Source organism: Cardiocondyla obscurior, linkage group LG10, assembly GCF_019399895.1.
Source record: "Cardiocondyla obscurior isolate alpha-2009 linkage group LG10, Cobs3.1, whole genome shotgun sequence".
NCBI classification, from domain to species: Eukaryota; Metazoa; Arthropoda; class Insecta; order Hymenoptera; family Formicidae; genus Cardiocondyla; species Cardiocondyla obscurior.
The window spans coordinates 5,566,870-5,588,253 of NC_091873.1; the positions used below are offsets into that span (position 1 = coordinate 5,566,870).

The 21,384-nt window shown below is 36.2% G+C and overlaps 1 protein-coding gene across 3 annotated transcripts in view; it reads left to right on the forward strand.

Moving 5' to 3' along the window:
- LOC139106295 (lachesin) overlaps positions 1–21,384 on the forward strand; it is a 91,828-nt gene that overhangs the window by 27,924 nt on the left and 42,520 nt on the right. For all 3 annotated transcript variants that reach the window (XM_070662924.1, XM_070662926.1, XM_070662925.1), the window contains one exon: positions 6,273–6,481. In XM_070662924.1, the coding sequence (XP_070519025.1) occupies positions 6,349–6,481 (133 nt within the window). In that variant the 5' untranslated portion in view covers positions 6,273–6,348. The remainder of the gene's footprint in view (positions 1–6,272; positions 6,482–21,384) is intronic.

Consider the following 21,384-nt stretch of genomic DNA (forward strand, 5'->3'; position numbering starts at 1 on the left):
AAAATTCGAATTACTCGAATACCTACTGTACTATGCTAAACAGAATATGAATGTAAAGTAACGACTACTTCCAACGAGTGCGCTCTTCTTTTTTATCTGGTTTTTTTCTTTTTTTTTTCCTACAAGCTTTGCTAATGGGATCGGCATTTGTTCGCTAAAGTATTTTAAAGCGATTTCTTTTAGAAAATATTAAACCGCGGACATAACCACAATAAGAATACAAAGTGAATTCTCAATGGAACACATAAAGCATTTTTATTATTGAAATTAAAAAAATAATAATAATAATTCGCAACCGCGTATATCAAGTTTTTCTGCGCCAGTACGAATTAACATTTCCAAATCGGGAATTTATCTCGCCGTTACTAAAGACATTTATCAGAAATTTTAATGCACGTAAATTATTTTAAATTTTTCCATTCATTTTCAGTTTGCGTATTTTTATTCGACACGTAGATACAACTTAACGCTGCAACGAGCACAAAACACCCAAGTATTACAAATATATGTAAATATATTTAAATAAGTTTTAGAGTTGATTTTTTTTTCCGCGCCATTTCCGCAGGCGGTATCGAGACGTCGTGTGCATCTTAGAACAAAAAGCAAAAAAAAAAAAAAAAAAAAAAAAAGTCATTCAACTAATTGCGCGAATATTTAAAATGGAACCAACATACTTCCGGCGAGAATTTTTTTTAAACGGCAACGGAAGTGTTAATGCGGGGAAAAAAATATATACAGTTAGCGCACAGTGAGCAGGTGTAGGCAGACGTAAAAAATGCACGCAAGTGAAAACATTTTGAGACCTTGGCAAAAACTTTTGATAAAAAATTCGCACGCGCAGTGCACGATTATCGGGTCTGCTACGTATGTATCGTTGACCTCAACGCGAAACGTTTCATGCTCGAGGTTTTTTCGAGAGCGAAAAACGTCAGTGCCACGGAAAAAAAAAACGCCATTCCGGGATGAAACGTGAACGGCTGGAAATATATTTTAAATGTTATAAGCGATGCCGCTTACAATTAGCGACGACGCCTCGTACTTCGGTCAAAGTAAGCGAACAGGAGCCTCAAAGTAACGTTATCTAGTTGTACGACAAAGGTGCACGCACGTATCGATTATTGTATTGGTATTCAGGTAACGTACAACGTTATTTCTGTAGAAATGCGCTCGTGATTAGCGTCGACGTTGCGGCCGCGAGGACGTAATTTGAACGATTGAAGTCTGGTTGCGCGACTTTAGCGTTCGCCGAAATACGAAGTCGCAGCGTCTCTCTATTGCGGGTATTGCGAGGTGTTCGGAAAAATCAATACAAGTAACGATAAGTGATTTTAAATGATAAGCTTCAAATTTTCGCATTACGTTCGCGGACGAAATTACTCGTTTCGCACACAATTACTGCTAAATAATAATTACGCAGCAGTGTAATTGCGAAAATTATTAATAACCGCTATAGGTAATTGACTGAAATGCCTATGCAAAGTAATGCGAATTTATCTTGCTCGGGTTAATAATTTCTGTGTTGTATGTGTGTGATATTCTATTCTCAATTGATTTAAGTTCAATATAATGCGCGAATTAATAATGAAGTCATTAATCTATCGTTAAACATCGAAAAGTTGGTGAGGCAATTTGATATTTTCACAGATTTAATTCATAATTTATACTTTTAATTACATATTGCGTCCAATTAATAATTAAATATTTTTTATTTATATTATTTATTGTATGTTTTTTTTTTATTTTATGTAATACAATTTCCAAAAATTTATGGAATTATGTACTATATGTGTAAACGTGATTCGAAAGTTTTGTTTTTTCTCCTAAATAATTCAGCACAGTTAAAATCTCTTGTTTTTATTAATTCTACGTGCTGAAGATTTTAATTACATCGTTTTTAATTAATATTTCATCACGTTACTTCGCTCATTCCCGTTTTATTTGACACAAAGTTATTCAGTATCACCGCGACGAAGTTTTATTGATAAAGTACGGAAAATATGCAGGGAGTTACACCGAGACAAAGAAGTAACCCGCGATCTTGAAAACATGACCTCCATTTTTTAAATCCATTATTAGGTCGTGGGGAAGTTTCTCGCGTCGAATATATATAAAAAAAAAACCCCTCGATAAAAAGTTTAAAAACTTCCGCCATTTCAGAGTTCTTCTTTCTTTGTTTCGCATTATTTTTTTTTTTTTTATTTGCTCTCTCTCTTTGTACATTTTTTAAAGTCGACGCCGCGTTTAATTTTCGTCCCCAGAGTGGAATCTGAATTTCCGCCGATTGAATTAGCCATTCCCAATTACCGAGCTCTATGAAAGCGCGTGACGATTTAAGAATATTAACGGGAGGTCGACCGGGCGATTCTCAATTTGCGAAAAACGAGTGGAAGTCGAGCCTGATGTCGAGCTTTCTGGCTGGTGGAAGTCGATCGAAATAACCTTCAAGAAGGAACGGAATACGAGAACGGAGGTTTGCGAAACGTAACGTTAGCGTGCACGTGATTTGCTTGGTCATCAGAATAGAAACGCCGTTGCAAAATGTCTGCCCGACCCTTTCATTCGACGTTTCGCATTCGAAATTAGCAACCGAAGAGAACTTTGATGTTCGGGACGGTAGTACGTTGCGACAGTGGACTTCGAGAACGTTGTTACATTCCGTCAGTGAAAGATATTCTATGTAACCGTTATACCTTGCGCCGATAGACGCTGCAGGACGGAAAGCAGCATTGAGTAAAATACTTGCTAGGAAACGTTTTATTCCCCTTTTAGACTTGTACTGAAGTTCTCTTTACCGGGCCGCTGAAGCTACGACAGCGTTAATAATTCGTGAAAAAATCTTGTTCGATTCATTTTCGAAAATGGCGATTAATTACTGAATAAGTATTTGCTTTGCTGGGTAAATCGTTAGCGAATATCTTCTTGCGTGTCTTTATTCAAAGAAATGTTAAAGAAAGTCTGCGTCGAAATACTTGGCAAAATTAAAATATACTAAAAGATATAAAAAGTAACGTGAAGAAGCTAAATTATTCTTGCGACTCAAATCCATATCAAACTAAAGATTAAGATTGGAATTAAATTGAAATTTAATCAACTAAAAGAGAAAAAAAAATCTGAAGCGAGTGAACAAGAGTCTTAATACGATATGTTTTCATACATTTTTTGGATATACTGTCACACTTTGACAGAGCTTTAGTCGACAGGAGATAGACAGTGTGAGAGAAGATTTAGGTGAAGATTCTCGTCCGTTGAGGTGACGCATTCTAGATTACACTTTCTTACGCAAGACGAGTTTCTGAGATCTTTTGTTGCGCGAGAAGAAAATTTTGGCGCTAGTAACTACTCGGAAGTCGATTTATATCGCGTATTTCCTTAACGCAGAAAAGACGGAGAACTGAACTGGTTTACGTTGTATTAAATAACTTCGAAATATCCACTTATATTTAGAAGTTTCGAATTGTTTTCAAATTAAAATTATTTTAAAATGTTCTAAAACATATTTCAAAAATTATTCATTTTATTTATTTCTTACGTACTTGGCTAATTTTCTTATAAATTCAATTAAAATATTTTTTATATTTTTGTGTAAAAACCTAGTTCGTTTATTAAATTGATACGTGGGACATCTCTAGACAAGCGTGCTTGACATTGATAGAAATTATTCGGAGATCTTATATAATATCTCGCGACGGAATCGAGAGATTTTACGACCGACGAACCTGTTTACTCACATTAATAGGTACTATCGGCTTCCTTCGCAGTATGGTAGGATGATCACCGAACTATACCGCATCTCAAATAGCCTGATGCGTTCCAATCGATTCTCATTCACCGCAAGTAGAATTGGGCGATCAATACCTACTGTACCTCTCTTGAAGATTTAATTATTACTGAATCAGTTTCAACTTGTTTATATGTTTCTATATACATATATGAAAATATCAGGTTTCACGTTTGCTCGCCTCTTTAATTTTTTTATTATTTAAATTATTAACGTGTTTTCGGGTTTTGACTTTTTAAAACTTTTATTTCGAACCTCCCTGCGACAGTATTAAAAAAAAAATTACGTCTGACGTCTCTACATATACATATGTATGATCTAGTTAATTAATCTAGTATGCAATCTCATAATTTCTCACACTTAAGCCTGCGTCTCGCAATATACGTTTTCCCGTATAATTAGCTGTATGCTAGTTTCTATGACGGCACATCGCTTGCTTTGCTCTATACAGCGCTATGCGAAGCTAGTTTCTTTGATATGCCAGCTACATAATTTCAACGTATAGCATCTGTCAAAACATATAATACGCAGGACTACAACCATTGTACGTAAATTAAATTTGGCAACGACAGAGATTGCCGGTAATCACGCGATTATTACATCGCGAAGTAAACGGTAGAAATTTTTTAAGAGTTAATTATAACGAGTTATTTGTAAAATATATAATAATATATATCGATTGAGAGAAGCGCTCGCCTTTAAATTCAGCGAAACATACAACGTTCCTCACTTATTTAGAATTAATCGTTTGGGAGTAATTAATGGCATCATTCGTTAATTAAAACCATGCCGTTTTTCAGAAAAATAAATATAATTAGCCGGTCTTAGATAAATATAATCTGAGATAAATTAAACCCGTTAATCGTAAACATTAATAAAAAGATAAATTTGTAAAGAACTGCATATTTTTCGCGATTAAATTTTAATTTATTTTTATAATGAATTTATTGATCAGCAAATCTGAGTATTTTCGACTTTGAAACTCGCTTGCGAGAATTATATTCCCGAAAATTAACACATAATTGTTTTTGTTCGAACAAACATCAAGTTAATTAAGTGTATTATAAGTATATTATGCAGTTAAAATACAATTAATAAATAGTTAATTCCGTGATATACAATAATTATTAACACAGTTGTAACAACAAAAGGTATTGTTACGCAATAGAACACAATAGAACGATTGTAAAATTAATAAGTTGTTAATCACTTTCTTTATAATATATGTATACATTTTAACAATTCGCTTTTAAACGTTTTGTAAATATCATTACATTTTTAAATAATATTAGAACAAACCTTGTGCACGTTTCGCGTAAGCCATTTTCCGAATGGTCCTAATTTGTGCACGTAATTATAATTGAGTGATCTATGGTTTACGACGTGTTATCGGTTTCAGAGACTCGATTAAAAACTACAGAAAACTTGTAAATAAAATTAATAAAAAAAAAAGTATAAGTTTTTATATAATAAAACAATGTTTTTTCTAACTCAATTTACTAGGAGAGATTATAAAAGTTCGTTACCGACTGCTTTTGTAGTCGGACTGTTAATTACTGTGTCTCATTGACTTAATTCAAAAGGTTTTATTCTTTTGACTCTCTTAACAGTGTTTGTGTTATCTGGAAGCTGAATAGCCCCGAGGTTTACATGTTGACGAGGTCTGTTTTTATGACTTGCAGCAAATTTTTTTATCTCATCCCTCGCGTGTGCTATACGCAAGGCTTTGTGTGGGTCATTATTTCTCGCATCAAGAAGCATTATTTATGTTATTTAATATTTTGTTTTTGAAACGTTGAAATATTTCAATGTTACATTTTTTGATGCATTCCCAGTGTTGTAAAGATTTTCCCGTCACCCAATATATTTTTTCGTAACGAATAATAAGTTCTTTCTATTTTTTTCTATCTTTACACGTTTCATATGCTATTTCGTTGTTCGTTTCGAAATTTTTGGAGCAACTGCGTATAGATTTTTTGTCGAGTTTATTTTATTATAAGCTATAGTCATTGCTACAGTTTCATCGGTCAATGTAACGATCGTAATACTTCCTAAAGTTGAAATATCATGAGTGCAAAGCAAACACAGCACGGGTCCCAAGACAATATCTTGGAAAACGCTCGCCTTAAACTTTCTCGTTCTTAAATAATTCTAAACGCTCTTACTCTTTTTCAATAAAATATTGTTAGAATCCACTTCGGCACCGATCGGATCGGACAAAACTGACGCTATAGATCAAAGTAATTGTATCTGCGACGAGCAAGGGTAAACGCGCGCGTAAGTCGCGTCAGGAATTTCCGAGCGTCTCAACGTGACTAATATCTTATCGTTTCTCTTGCAAAACGAACTCTCTCGCCGTTTAAGCTCGCGTCGACGGCATTCGCGAGGGCGCGAGCTCCTCGTGGCTCGTAGAAGTTGTAGATGCGAGATCGAGATGCGAGAATTATGTCACCGAATGGCGTTCGTGTTACATCGTTTGCCGCTCACGTTGCAGAGTGCCGGCGAATGAGGACGAGGGGAGCGCACATGCGGAACGTCGACGGCCTTGAGGCTGGTCTGAACGGGAAAATATGGTGCACGAGGGCACGGGCGTATGGCATGCGGCAGGATTCAATGCATCGAAGTGGCTGATGATCATAATACACGGATACCGGGTCACCACCCTCGTCCTGTACATCCTGCTCAACGTGCTGGTGCGCACCGGTGAGTATAACCATCTTTCCGGCTTCCCCTTCGACTGGGGATGTTTTTCCGCGGGTTGTTTGCGCACGCTCTCCCCCATCCTTCGTCAAAGTCGAGCGGATTCCGGACCGCGCGGAGTAGAAGCAGCTACGAGCATTATTCGCGCGCACGTATTGACTGCTTCCTTTTGTCTTATCCACTTGACATTCACGTATTCTCTCGAAAGTTTCTTCTCCAAATATCGCGCTTTTTTCAGTTTAAATATTGGATTACAATTTTTCGTTGCTGGGCGATCGCCCGCGAATTAATTCTTTGTCTTTTGATATTATTATTGGTATAAAATATATCGTAAAGTTTGTATTACTTTATTGGGGGGAAAAAAAAATCTGAACTGTATGAAATTTACACGATTTTAAAGAGGAGGGTGTTGAAGATTCGAAACAATTATTACTTGGTAAACACAGATGCATAAATGTAAAAGTAGATTATATGTATAATAAGCATACATATAATATAATAATTATATTACATCTCATTATAATATTAATTAATAATTGTAATAAGTTACATCTGTGTCACGTAATTTCAACAAACTGTTTAATCGACATAATTCTGGTAAAATCATTTGAGTAGGCATTTTAAATAAGGAATATAATTTTTTCTTTTTTTTTAATAGTGGAGTTCCTTATTCCACACGTAAATAAATTGATAAATTTTTTAATTAAAGAATTAATTTAAATATTAATGAAATAAATTAATAAATATATAATAATGTGTCAAAAGACAAAACCAGTCAAATAAAAAATTAAGGGAAACTTTCCTTGTTTTCAAATAATGTGTACATAAGCGTCAAAAAATACAAGAAGTACATTTTCACTTAAATATACACGCCAGTTTATCACACGGCATACGTTGATTAAACATTTTCTAATTTTCCGGACGCTCGTGTTTATATTATTTACACTTGTACTCTCAGTGGGTACTCGTGTCAGATGAACGTACAGGACGATTAAACGTGTACCGTATATTTTAAAACATGTGTTTAACCGAGAACTTAACTCTTTATTACTCATTTATAACTAGAAAATTTAATCTTTTTAATAAAAATGTTTAGTTAAAAAATTTAAAGAAAATAATTTTTGTACATTTTTTTAAAATAACCTTCTTTATTTTTTTTATTGAAATGCGATTCTTTGAAAATTTTGGTATTATAATAGTTTGAGCGATTTAGTTCTGAGGTAGAATGTTGAGTGAACTCGAGAAAGAGAGACTATATAAACATGATCTATTGCTCGCTCTTCAACTTCCTAAAGAACTTCTTCCAATATGATTTATTAAAATGATATATTAGAACGAAATTCTCTAGAATGGTATTTGGGACACATACAAAATTAAAATTGAAAGTTTGAACAGAAGCTTCTAAAGTCAAACAGTAAAAATTGAAATCCAAGTGTACGTATATCTGAGTAATAGATAAATAAAAACTTGCAGAGAAAAAAAAAAGAAAAAAAAGAAAAACTCAAGTGCGATTACTTTCAAAGAAAGTGGAAATGATACGTGTTATCGTGTGTCATAATTAGAGAAGTAAAGAACGGAAAGCGAGAAAGCGAATATTGATTCAAAGGATTACGAATGAAGGGGAAGAGATAAGAGGACTCTTCTGACGAAAAGAAAAAGGGAGTAAAGAGGAGATTGAAAGAGAATTAATAAGTTAAGCAATGGACCTTGGAAGAGTTCGATATTCCTTTGTTTAAACTAAAAAGTTTTGCTTCAATTTATACGAATCACTTCTGAAACAAGAGTTTTAATGTAGAAAGGTTCGTGATCTAGAATTTTAATGTGCAATGTGCAAACGCTTTTTCTGTAGTTTGGAAGTTACGGTTATGATACTAAACTCAATTTCAGCAAACGTAATTCGTTACGATGTCAAAAAGTCTCTTTTTAACGATTTGTCATTATCAGCTTGAATGTTTTCAAATAAATATGTTTTGATTTGTTTGAATGTTTTTCTTTTTTTTTTTTTTAATTTTTATTTTGTTATCTCAACGATTTGACGAGACAGTGCGGGATGACGTTCACATAGATACCTCAATTATTCTGTGTTGTTTTTGAGCATTAAAATTCATAGACACTCTTTAAAGTATTAATGTGTGTGCAAACATGAAATTTATATCAACAACCATTTACCTAAAAAAATTCATGAAAAATCGTTGTTTTTTTATTCTTTTTTTTTACTTTTATTTTTATTTTTTTATTTTTTATTCATTTGCTTTCAAACCAAGTAATTATTTTAATTATTTTCGTAAAATTACCATTTACTGAAAAAGAAATATAGATACTTTTGTATCTAACCATAACTTTATAATTATTCATTACTTATTTGTCCAACCGTTAATCTTTTATCGATAGTTATTAATAATTGTAAATAATTGTAGGCTCGTGACCCGTAATGCTTACTCGTATTTAACGATAGTCGAACGAAATCTCGTTTAAAATTCCGGTACACCTATCTTGTTTATCTCGCGAATGTAGCGGCAACGACGATAAATCGACGTTGCCTCTCCAGGCGTACGCATGATATGACGATATATCATAGTTCACCACTCAAAGGATTAATGCATTTAAATTACGTCCTAGTATGCGCAGATATACTGCCGCATATCGATACGAACATTAAAAGTGTAATCTGGTCGCGGGCGCGTACGTGTGCTCGTCATATTATGTTTTATGAATTCGATATAACATTGGTAAACAAAACATGATGACATACTTGCCACTCAATCACTTGCAGTAAAATTTATGAGGGTATTTACTTTTACGCCAGCATCAATCACGTTATCGATAACATTTTAATCAAACTTTTTTCATACTTCGGCGGTGCTAATTCTTCCCGAAAGAAAAGATCTTACGCGATATGCAATGCGTTGGAAGCTGCTAGTCAGATTTTGCACATCTCGCGCGCGTATATGTGTGTGACGTGTTACGTTACGAGTTAATCCATATTTGGAGCAAAATGTCTCGAGCGTAAATAAGAAATCGTTGCATTAACATGCGCGAGCGGCTGAAAAAAGTAATCGTGCATCGTGGAAATAATAAATACTCGATATTAAATGCAATTTTACACAGTTCGCACCCACGTGAATTTATTTGTTCGATTTATGCATTTAAACAATTACTCAAAGTGCTATGCATCATGAACACGCGCGATCGTGAACGCACACGCGCGCACACAAGTCATTCGTAACGCTCATGTACAACATGCAAAATCCGACCGGCTTCATCTCCATTGCACATCGCGGGTAATTCCAATGCAAGTAGTACCCTCTAAATTTTTTAGATTTAAATCTCACACCAAGCCATTCTACTGGACTGAAATGGGATTAAAAAAAAAAATTTTTTAAGCAGTTTAGTAACGAAAATAAATAAAATAATAAAAGAATTATAGTTGTAATTTTCACGGGAACAAATGGACAAGTCGTTTCCTAGCTTCCGTTAAAAAATGTGCAGCTGGTTATAAGACGTTTCTTCTTAAAAAATCGTGTCTATAAATCCACGCGCAAGATTAGCTACACGGCGCAATAATATTAGAAATAAAACTAAAAAGAAATAAAGTAAAAAAAAAAATAATAATAAAGGAGTAGAATTTGTTGGTGTCTAAGAAATTAAATTTCAATAAAATGCAATTAAGCGATGCAGCGTGAAATTTTTATGCGGCTGATTTGAAGCTCAACTTTTCAAGTTATTATTTCCTAGCTAGTGCATTCGTGACTTGTTGAGGTTGAGATTTCCGAATACTTCAACAGTTTAACAGAAACAATATCTGTATGAGAGAAATCCGGAACGAGCTATGCGCTGTTTACCGTCGATTCAGTCTTTAGCGACTCCACCGTTAACCTGACAAAGCAACACGATTGCATCCATTCAAATATACGTTTCAGCCAGCGATGGTTGCGATCCAATTATCGGCCTGTAAGTTTCAATCAATTCGAGTAGAAAGTATTCGCGTCCGACAGTTTCGATCAGAATCTCGATCTGAGGAAAACTTTCAAACAGGAAATTTCCGATTTGATCGTAACTTGGATATTCGGAAGAATTCTATCTATAATCACGTCTATCTTTTGCAGAAAATTGAACATGGTCAAATAAACGTATAGTGTCTCTTTCTCCCCTGCAATCCCACCTTTTCCCTTTCTAGTTATTTTACAGCTATTTTATTTACGTGTGCATAAATATTTTAATATTCATCGAAAACTATCGATTTTTATTGCGCACAATTAAAAAAAAAAATTTTTTTTAAAGAAGAGAGAAAGATGCGCGGTAATAAAAAGATCTACGCATCATTAGTAGCTTTAAAAAGATAAATACGAGTTTTGTTTTCTGTATGTGCGATGATAAATTCGTCATGTTGCGCTCACCACTCCGGCACGATTATATTATTTCCTGGATGCTGCAAGTTGATAGTGTCGGTAGGAAAACGTATTTTCTACGAGAAATGTAATGCTGGAAACTACAAACTACTCGCCGCGATATAGAACTCGAGATACTTGAGGTATCATCGTGCGCAAGTAGATGATAAAGCGCCGCAAAGACGACGTTTTTGTTTAACGGAAATGACGTTTAAATCACCGTTTTCTTTTTCTTTTCTCACTAAATATCCGCGAAAGTATAAAGTCCTTAACACCGAAAATAAAGCGATTGCAGTTGAACAACATTGCGAGATATAACGAATTTGTTTTATACATTATACGCGCATATAATGGAAGCGTTCCAGATGCGCACAGAAATAACGGACACCACTAATTGGATTAAACATATAAATTTATTTTAATCCTACCTTAGCAATCTGATTGGTGGTTTCCATTTTATACTTTGCGCGTTTGAGATTCACTCCATATTATTATTTGTCTTTTACATACGTCGGTTTGCGTTTGTAGTTTAAAACTGCTGGACATCAAAGAGAGCATTCCTATATACCAGAGCTCTAATTAAAAAATTCTTACATTATAAATTGTTTAAATAATTTCTCTGTTGCGCGACGGCGCGATTCCTTTCAGTTAAAAAAAAAGGAAGAAAGAAAAAAAAAAAAGAAATTAATTCTCCGTTTCGCTGAGGTTATAAAAAGTGATTTTGTTGTCGGCTTTTACTAACTCGCACAAACTGTTGAAAGAATAAAATAACTTTAGGCTAAAAAGTTATCGTCTAAAAACGTAAATGCCATAACTTTGAGTCGGTACAGTTGAGAACTTTGTTCGATAACTAACCTCGAAGTAAACGGCAGCAGTATATCCGTCGTTAAAGAGTCCGCAGTTTTTACCGTTTATGAAAAACGAAACAATCCCCACGGGAACTAAATATTCATTCACGAAACTGTCATTGAACAAATTATTGGATCGCGGCTCGTGCAATTTCATAATGTCAAGTAATTATTTAAAGTGAAATAATTACTGAAACTTGTCGAGAATATTTCAGAGCTACTCGTGGATGTACGCGATCAAATAAATTTATATTTCTTTATCTATTCTCGCTGAATAAATTCTGCAATATATTTTGCCGAACACTTACGATTTATTCGTACGTCCTGAATTATATTGAACGAGGTCAAGCTTAGTACCACCGAAAATCTAGGTATTTGAAAATTTAGTTGAAGCAACAAAATTATCTTAACGTCAATGTTTAAATGGTACCTCCCTTATTCTGAATTAATTTCAGAATGTCGGTCGTTTATTTTTAGATTATTTCGTTGAATGCATATTTATTCCGCAATTTAATCTGTATTTCTAATTATTTTTACATTTAACAGGCATGTCATTAAATTAATATATTTCTTTTTCTCTCTTCTATGCCAACCTTTTTGTCTATTTTAATATTTACTTATGATAAATTTTAACTTTCTATAAAATCGTGTATTTATTCCGAAATTTAACGCTTGAAGCGTCAAAATACTACACAATTATTTCTGGATGATAACGATCTAGAAAAGCTAGATGTCTAAACATTTTTCGCCGCGTACTAATCTATTATGTGTACTGACTTAGCCAGCGCACGCTCGACTGTCGCGGCCGCTGATCTCCGGGACCGTCGACCGTACAACAAAGATGGTTGTCGGCTGACGTAACGTGCACGTGCTCGCAGCTGATCGCGGGCCCGGAGGTCATCGACCGCGGCAGCCGAGCGCGCGTTAGTTAGGTCAGAACGCGCAGTAAACTCGGTACGCGGCGAAAAACATTTAAATATCTACTTAGATAAAATTGTTTCTTGGTTAATAAACTTTTGGTATATGTATGTATAAATGTAGTAATATTCCTTTTTCTTAGAAAAGTATTTTAGACAGCATTTTTTTTTATTTGCGCATAGTATGAAATCAATTAGTCTGTACGTTTGTTTTCTATTAAAGGGGAAAAAAAAAGAAAAGAAAAAAAAAGCGGTGAAAGGGATTTGTCGTCACTAAGTCGTTGTCAAACATCAAATTATCGTTGAATGCCTGGAAAGCCAAGGCTTATTTTGGACATGTCAGACTCACAGATGTGTAAAGCTTTTTTTATACCCGTTTAAAAAGCGTCACGTAAGGTATTTTCTTTCAATTTCGTGTTAATTTTTTTACAAACAGTGCATTTTGTTAACAGTTTAAAAGTATTAGGAGTAAAAATTGAAAGAAAATTTATTTACAAAAGCATAAACTAAATCTTTTTTTTTTGGAATTTAGATTGTTTTCTTTAGAAAGGCAGTATTGTAGAGACGCATTGTGTACGTACACAGGTATATCCTCTGAATAGAGTTTGGAAAGTACTGCTTTAGTTCGAGAGTAACTTCATCCTGACCAAGTGAACGCAGCATAGAGAGTGCAGTGTCATTGTTTTCGATCTCGAGACAAAAAGTACTCGATATGCCGACAGCTTTTGGAGTAGTTTAGAGTCTAGACAGAAGTGTCAACGTCTAGAGTTGTATTATACAACACTTTGCGAGGTTACGAGAAATCAATTTCATATTACTATGCAAAAAAAAAAAAAAATAAATAAATAAATAAATAGAAAAAAAAGATTTATTTAACCAGTGTGCAAATTTACTGCATTTATACATACAATATAGCATGCCTCGTAAAGAATAATTTTATATATTTTCGTACATCGTACCATTTCGCATATTTCGTCGGACGGAATTCAGATCCAATCGCTATTTAATTTTAGGAATACTATTACGTTTATTTGGAACACTATTTATTTCTACCAGTGACGCACCGCTCTCTCTCGTGCGGAAAAAACGTGCAAAGCGCGAAAAGTGCGCTTAATGGATCGATCACCTCCCGTCACGAATGTATAATAGAACCGTGGAGCGCGAGGTGGCGAGGAGTTGCGAATTACTTTATCGAGAAAGATAAAAAGTCAGGACGTGAAAGATTAATCTGCGCGCTCGCGCGCGACAAGCTCGCTCTTTCATCAGGCGGCCGTGTGTATTCATCTTCGAAAACTGTCGCAAGTCAGCACGCCCGTTCCTGCGTGCGCATATTTGCGATTCAAATGAGCGGTGGGACGTGTCGATAGGAGTCCTTAAGTGTATAAACGGCACCAGGGCGAGGCGGTAGGGGCGGCAGTGCCAGCGATAAAGTGACGGTCGACCGCAAATTACGGAAGACGGAGACGTTTCGCGTCGAACGCTGCGCGCCGGCTGTGTACGTTGATAATCGGGGGGCGTCAGTAAAATACCTGCTCCGCCGGCAATTAATTACGCATATCGATGTAACGCGCGCGTAAGTATCGCTACCGCCGCCGAGCTGTCGTTAAAGTGGAACGGAATGACGTCCGAAATGAAGGGCCCTCGCGTAGATAGATCGGTCGCGTGTTTCGAGAACAAGCTAATAGAAATATAGATGTTTCTTACGGGAGAATTATAGTTTACTATGTTTCTACTCGGCTGCTTTTTCACTTTGTCAATTCCAATAAGTTTCTAATTAATTGGTGGAACTTTTTTATTATTATTATTATTTTCTTTTTTTTTTTTTGTTAAGAGCTTTTTATATGCAATATTATTTACTTCATTTTATATACAAGATTGTGCAAACAACATCATCGATCTGTTTATTATTTAAAATCGAAGATATTTTAATTTTAAATAAGTTTTCTTTTTATATATAGAAAAAATGTGATAAAATTAATTGCGAAAACGTAAGTAGAATTTTTATATTTTCCGTGAATTCAAGTTCTATTAATTTATGTGAGATGTTAATAACTGCTGCGGCAGTTATGACCTTGTTTATAAATTACAGGTGTGCTAGATGTACTTGGAATTAATTCATAAATTTTCTCGACGAGTAAATCACGCGGGCAAACCTCCGCTGTAAAAAGCGCCTGTGAATGATTAATCCGGTCGCGCTTGGAAGCTGAAATATCTTATTAATGTGTATTAGAAAGCGCGCAAGATCCCCGGCAGCAAGAAAGCGGATTTAAATTACCCGCTCCGTTTAAGAATTAACACTTGGGAGTCATTAAAGTTGGAATTCACCCTTGTTCGCGAAATTATTCTCTCGGGTGTCCTCTCCCTTCAGAGAAGCGTTAATACGATGTAAATTGTCGTAATACTAGCTTTACGTGCTTCTCACTTTATGTGCCGCGATGCAAATAAGACTGCTTTCGCGCACGTACGAAAGTAAAAGTCCTGTCTGTTGCGAATTGGGTTAGGTTTAACACGCGAGAGGTTCATATACAACTGCTTACGGCGGGGCATGTTCGTGAGTTATTCATACTTTGATACGGCAGCGTCCCAGATGCGCATAGCGTAAAACGAACGTCACCAATCAGATCGCTCAGTCAGACGAGATTAAGACAAATTCGTGTAATCTCATTGATAGTATCTCATTTTGCAAATTTATCTATCTAAGATAATAACACGATAACAGGGAACGTTTAATCTTATTTACCTTAATCTATATTTAGTAAGATAAATCGCATATCACGTTAATCTAAAAACGGCCTTACGGCACCCTCCCGGAATTCTTTCCCCTCCCCCCCCTTCCCTCCCGGGTGCCTAATACTTATTAAGAATTCGCGTCAGACTCGTTTGTAACAACGAGCAGCCCCTAGTGACGTAATGAAGCGCGAAACAGCGAATTGCTGTTTCGATTTGCCACGAAATTTGGCTCCGGGTTGCCGGTTGCCTGCAACTTTCCTGCCGTGAGGCACGGGTAGCGCGCCAGGTGTGTTACTTCCGTTTATCTTACACCCTGATTTGTTTCCGCAACGGCTTAAGCGCCAGCCCCCAAGCGAACGCGCTCCTCGGGAGAAATTTCGCCGTTCTAAAAAGCTTACCGCCGTAAGCCCGACCCCGAAGAGTTTCAAACGCGGACGGGAGTTCCTCGAGCTGTTTAAGGTGGTACGTGGCGCGCTGCAGTGGGCGATCGGTGGCTCGGGATTTAACCATCTCCCTACCCCCCCCCCTCCCACCCCGCGAGGGGTTAGTCGGAGCCGGAATTTTGAAGGGACTGCGCTTACTTCGTTAAAGTTACCGCCCGTGGCAGACTTCCTGAGATCTCCTTCGTTTAAAGTCTTTCGTTAGTGATTGGTGAGAACGTTAGATTCGTAAGGGGGTGAAGGGTGGCTTATCCGGGATGATTTGGAGTAATTGGCGGAAGCGGTGGACCCAGAACTTTTAAAGGAACTCGGATAAATCAGAAAGATTTCACATTTCTAATTGAGGAAGATAATCCCAGTCTTATAATTGGTAATTGGAGAAAGTAAATGTTAAAGATCTTAAAAATGTATCTTTAATAGCCTAAGCTACTTTTGTTTTCGCTGCCGCATTTGCGCACTTGTACACGAGCGTTTAATAATTAATAATGTAATGCGTGTTATGAGTAAGATGGGATTTTTCGCTGAATGCAAGTGTGCGATTATAAAATATACAGAGTATTATTTTCCAGAAGCGTCAATGTTTATGCACACATAAAAAAAAAAAACGAAAGATTATTCTATTATATCACATGAGTAATAATTACGGCAGTGCGGTCATATTTTGCGTGATAATTGCTTCTTCTATAAAAACTTAAAATTAATTAACTCTGCAAAACGCACGAAATTTGCTTCGAATATAAAAAGTTAAATATCAATCAGGTTCTTTGGCATTATTAAACAATTCAGAAAAGTTAATTACTGAGCTTGCGAGTAGCTGAATTATTTTTTCATGCCGATAACGTTAGGTACGTCAATAATTATTACATGAACACTCCGCGCACGTAGAATATATCAAATTATTTTTGTATTTTTTAAATACAATATTCATATTGCGTGTATCCGCATTATATATGTTTTAACGTATCGAATAGTATTCTTTTTACGCTTCTGGCTATACATTTAATCCTTCCTTTTTTGTTACGCATATATATCATCTGTGTTTTGGTACGACTTTATAATTCTTTTCTAAATCTCTTAAGCAGAATCAGTTAAATAATGTAACAAAATTATTTTAAAAAAATCCCTTTAAAATCTAAAATAATTTTAAAAATTATTCCGCATCGTATACAAGTCGCATATGGGCACGGGCCACGGAGTTTAAGTAACCTCGAAACAAAAACTTCAGCTTTAACCAGACTTTCATATAATTACTTTAAAATTAATGCAAATATCTCGACTGTAAAATCTGAATTATACGTAACTGCGAACTGCGGGATTCGCAAATGCGATATTAAGCGAAAACTTTTTCTCGAAACCCCGTTGCGGTTCCCTTGCACGCTGGCCGTGACGAATACAAACGTTTTGTCGCAAAAGAACGGAGGTGGGAAGCGAGGGGGCGATAAAATTTCATTTTTATCTAGGTCGCAAATTAAAATTTTTCACCTCCCCGTTACAATTCTCTAAGCTTCTCACTGTGCATTAAATTTCACGTCATGCGCGTTTGTGACACGCATTGTTTAATCTGGTTAAACACGGACATTTACGCCGCCCATTGTAAACAGGTAGGAATATCTCCCACAAAATATATTAAATTTGGAATCGAGAGTTTCTCCCATTTTTTAATTTTTTTTTTCCCCCCTTTTTTTTTCTTCTACGTTTTTAAAACTTGTTGTTGAACGAGGTTGAATGAAGTATTTAAGCGGCAAATAAAATCGATCAGACTAATTGGATGATCGGGGTATTAATGCCCTTTAAAACAATGGGCTCGTTTAACGAGATGCTAACATCGCTGAAACTCAATGTCCCCGGGCACTCTGCAACGCATTATATGTAAGCCTCCAGCGAGATTTTGAAACGTAATGCGCGGCCGAAAAGCAAATTAATCTCCGTAACTGTAACGCTCAGCCGTCGGCTAAATTTAACGCGATTTATTCGAATTTGGATACACGGCGCACATCGAGGTGGACACTTTAAGCTCGCATAGCCGCGTGGTGTAATCACGCGATACTAAATAAGTCCTATCACCGCGAAAGAAAGCTGGACCGACGCGCGATGCGTACCGGGGACTTCTCCACCCGCTAAATATACTCGCGCGAACCCGAGCGAGATGAAGTTCCAGGCTTCGCATTCTGTATCCGAGACCATCTGCACATCCGTTTGGTGGGAGACTGCTCCCTTATCTTTTTACTCTGTTTCTGAATTCCCGCGCCTCCACACAAATCATACGCGCAGAAATAACGTGTTTAGGTGAAACATATTAGTGTGCGCGACATGTGATATAAATTTAACGATTTACAAGGGGTCTCTGTAGAGGATCGGGGGGGCGGCAAAGAAACCGTAGATATGTGTCGGGATGAAAAAGATATGTATAAATATACGAGCATATAAATATAGACGTGTATATTGGCGACATTGTACCGCGTTCGTTAAATGCGCTGTAAAATCGGGACTCCCGCGAAGCGCGCTTCCATGCAAAGCCACCTCGACCTGGTTGCAAAAATATCGACAGCATTTTTCACTTCCGATCCATTTTTTATATGGAATAATGTGTCGTATTGGGTAACGAATTGCGGTGACATTGCAAATTGTTAGATCGAGAAAGTACATATTTATATACCGGTACATACGGTGGCGATTGCTTAATACCGAGCTCAATACCTTTAATGTTAATTTTGCATTGAAATTTTACTTTGTTGACTTTGTAATTAAGAGATAATAAGAGACTGTTGCCTGCTAGATCGCAAATTGCGCTTATACGTTAATTTCTCATATTTAGTTTTTTTTCTTTTTTTTAAGTTTATTAAAATACCAATTTATTGTTTATTAAAAAATCATATTTATGTACAGTCTCTTTATAAAAATGTATGAAATAATTAACGTCAAATATTTTTATAATAGAAAAAGAAAATAAAGTAAATTTTCGGCGAGTAAACTGACCTAGCTAACTGCGTGCTCGACCAGCGGCCGTTGCCCTCCACGGACGAACACGTAAACACCGCTCGCACCGAAACCTAACGCGTGCACAAAAGAATTTATACCGAATATTAAATTCGGAATATATCGCAATGCTCGTCAATCAACTTTCATCTCGGCCGAGTTCTGGCCGACAAATAATTCGCCGCCTAGTACGTGCTACCTGTGTATCGCCCGGTTAAGAAACGCCGAAAGAAGCGGAGAAAGAAAATCAAGCGAATCTTACGTCTCGACGGAGAGTAAAAATCGACAACTTTTTAACCTACTCCTTTATCGTTCAATGTTCACTTGTGGAATACTAAGTGCCTCGGAGAGCACGTTAATCGTATCACCATTAGCGACTGGAATAAACAATAGACGTACAAGAAAGTTCGTGACGTGGTAATGTAGTTTTTATATCAAGATTGAAATCCAATAAGTTGTATTTCAATTCGGAGACGTTTTACGGTCTTCATAGAGCAATGCGCTAACTCCTCGAAAAGAATCGTGCCAATTTACTCCGCGACGTCGGCGGGGCAGTCCCGTATTTGCACGCGGCTTTTCCACGGACAATTCAGTATCGCTCGGTGTAAACATATCCATCTTAATTTCAATGTAAATACATTTACAACTGTCTCGCGTCAAAAGTACCGCAGGGTACTTGCAAGTGGATTAGTTCCTTAAGTGTGAAATCGATCGTTTGCGGGAATAGAAGGCAGAAGTAGAAGTAATGTTTCGTCCACGTTTAGCTTTTTCTGGCGCCATTGAATACTTGAAGATTTGAATTTCAAACGCGCCTCGCGATCTCGATGGCTAAGGTGTCAAAGAAACGCGACTCTTACAGTTGTACTTTTTACATTAAGCGAACCAAAATTACAATAGTATCGTCGGCGGCGAGTATGCGGATAAATTTGTCGCGGTGGTTTAATTAAAAAAATTTTATCTAAAGCAGAAAATAATGAAACAGTGACGGGTTTACGTATCGCGACCAATGAACCAATGTTGCCCGCCCTTTTAATTAAGATCACGACGATTATGCGTATAAATCATGAGTGTCGGCTAGACGTGCAAGGGAGGATTAAATGTGCAGTGTGAGGGCGAAGAATTAATTGCATTTTGCGGCCTCTCTTCTTTAGGTTTCCTTAGAATGTAATAATAAAAGGTTATTATTACATTCTACGACGCTGCTATTGTTTTCGGCCTCTAATGAAAAGACATTCTCTATGTGTAGTAAAATATTGCGTTACGTACACTTCTTATGTGACTTATAGACGTACTTTTTGCTGTGAAATTTTTTTTCAAGCAGTCGTAGCATAACTTATTGCTCTTGACCTTTTTGAGGCGAGTTCGCGGCGACACATTGCGAAATACGAGGCATTCGAGGGTTACGTTTTGATAAATGGAAGCAAGTTGAACTTTCTACGCTAACAACGTGCCCTGTACTGATGTCAATTAAGAACTTTAAAATATATAATATTTTGAATTAATTTGCTCGTGAAAACTTTACGTAGAAGAAATAAAAATGGTGTCGCACATTTTATTTTCGAGGTGCGCTCGGCGTGAGTAATTTTTATTTTACATTTCTTTCTATTTTTACGATTCGTTCTACCGCATTATTTCGTTGGCCGTTTGCTTTCTGTTGCATGTTGTAAAAGTGACCGCATATCGCCATGTATAATGTATCTAATTATGAGACAAATTCGAGTGACCGCAATGAAATTGTGAACACGGACGAGCGAGGTAAAACGAGCATTCGAGACGACTGCAGTATTTTAGTTTGGCTTAACCAACGCTGAGAGAAAGTTCGTAGCTGAAATTAGTGCGAAAGATGCACGTTACGGAAATTCAAGGAAATTACAGTTGCTTAACCGCATAAATTTCCAAAGTCCCAGGGTGCACGCGAGCAATAAATCATAATTAATGAATTTTCCAACCGAGAAAAATTTTTACTCGCGCGGTCTCTACGAAGGAAGGACTGATACAGAGAATCCGATCTAGTTTCTCGCGCATTTGTCAAGCTTTAGGTCCAAAAATGGCTAGAAACAAACGCTATTTATTTACACGTTTAATGCATAAAATTGTTGCGCACCTAAATTTAAGCTATCACGAACTAACAAAGAAGAGATGATTTATTCTGATATTGCTATTTCCTAGCTATTTATGTTTTATAGAACATGTAACGTTTACATTGTTCCTCATGTTTGCCATTAGCTACATGAGGCAATCTAGTGCGTCATCTTTCTCTCTCTCTCTGTCTCTCACTCTCTCTCAAAATCAGAATAGACAGCGCATACGTCGAGCGAGGAAATACGTAGTTATCTTCAATTATAATAATTTAAAAGTAAAAGAAATATTTTCATAATTTTTCCATCATGACGAGAAAATATTGATAAAAGTTCGCTGTCTTGTTGAGAGATAGCTTACTGCGAGCAATCGCTCGTATTAAGGTAGAAAAAAAATTATTAGAAAAAATAGAGGGAGTATCATATGTATAATGTATGTCACATCAATATTATAATTATATCGGAAATATTTCATCTATTTATATGTCGCCTTTACCGCGACATTTTCTTCGATTATTAGAAAAGAAAA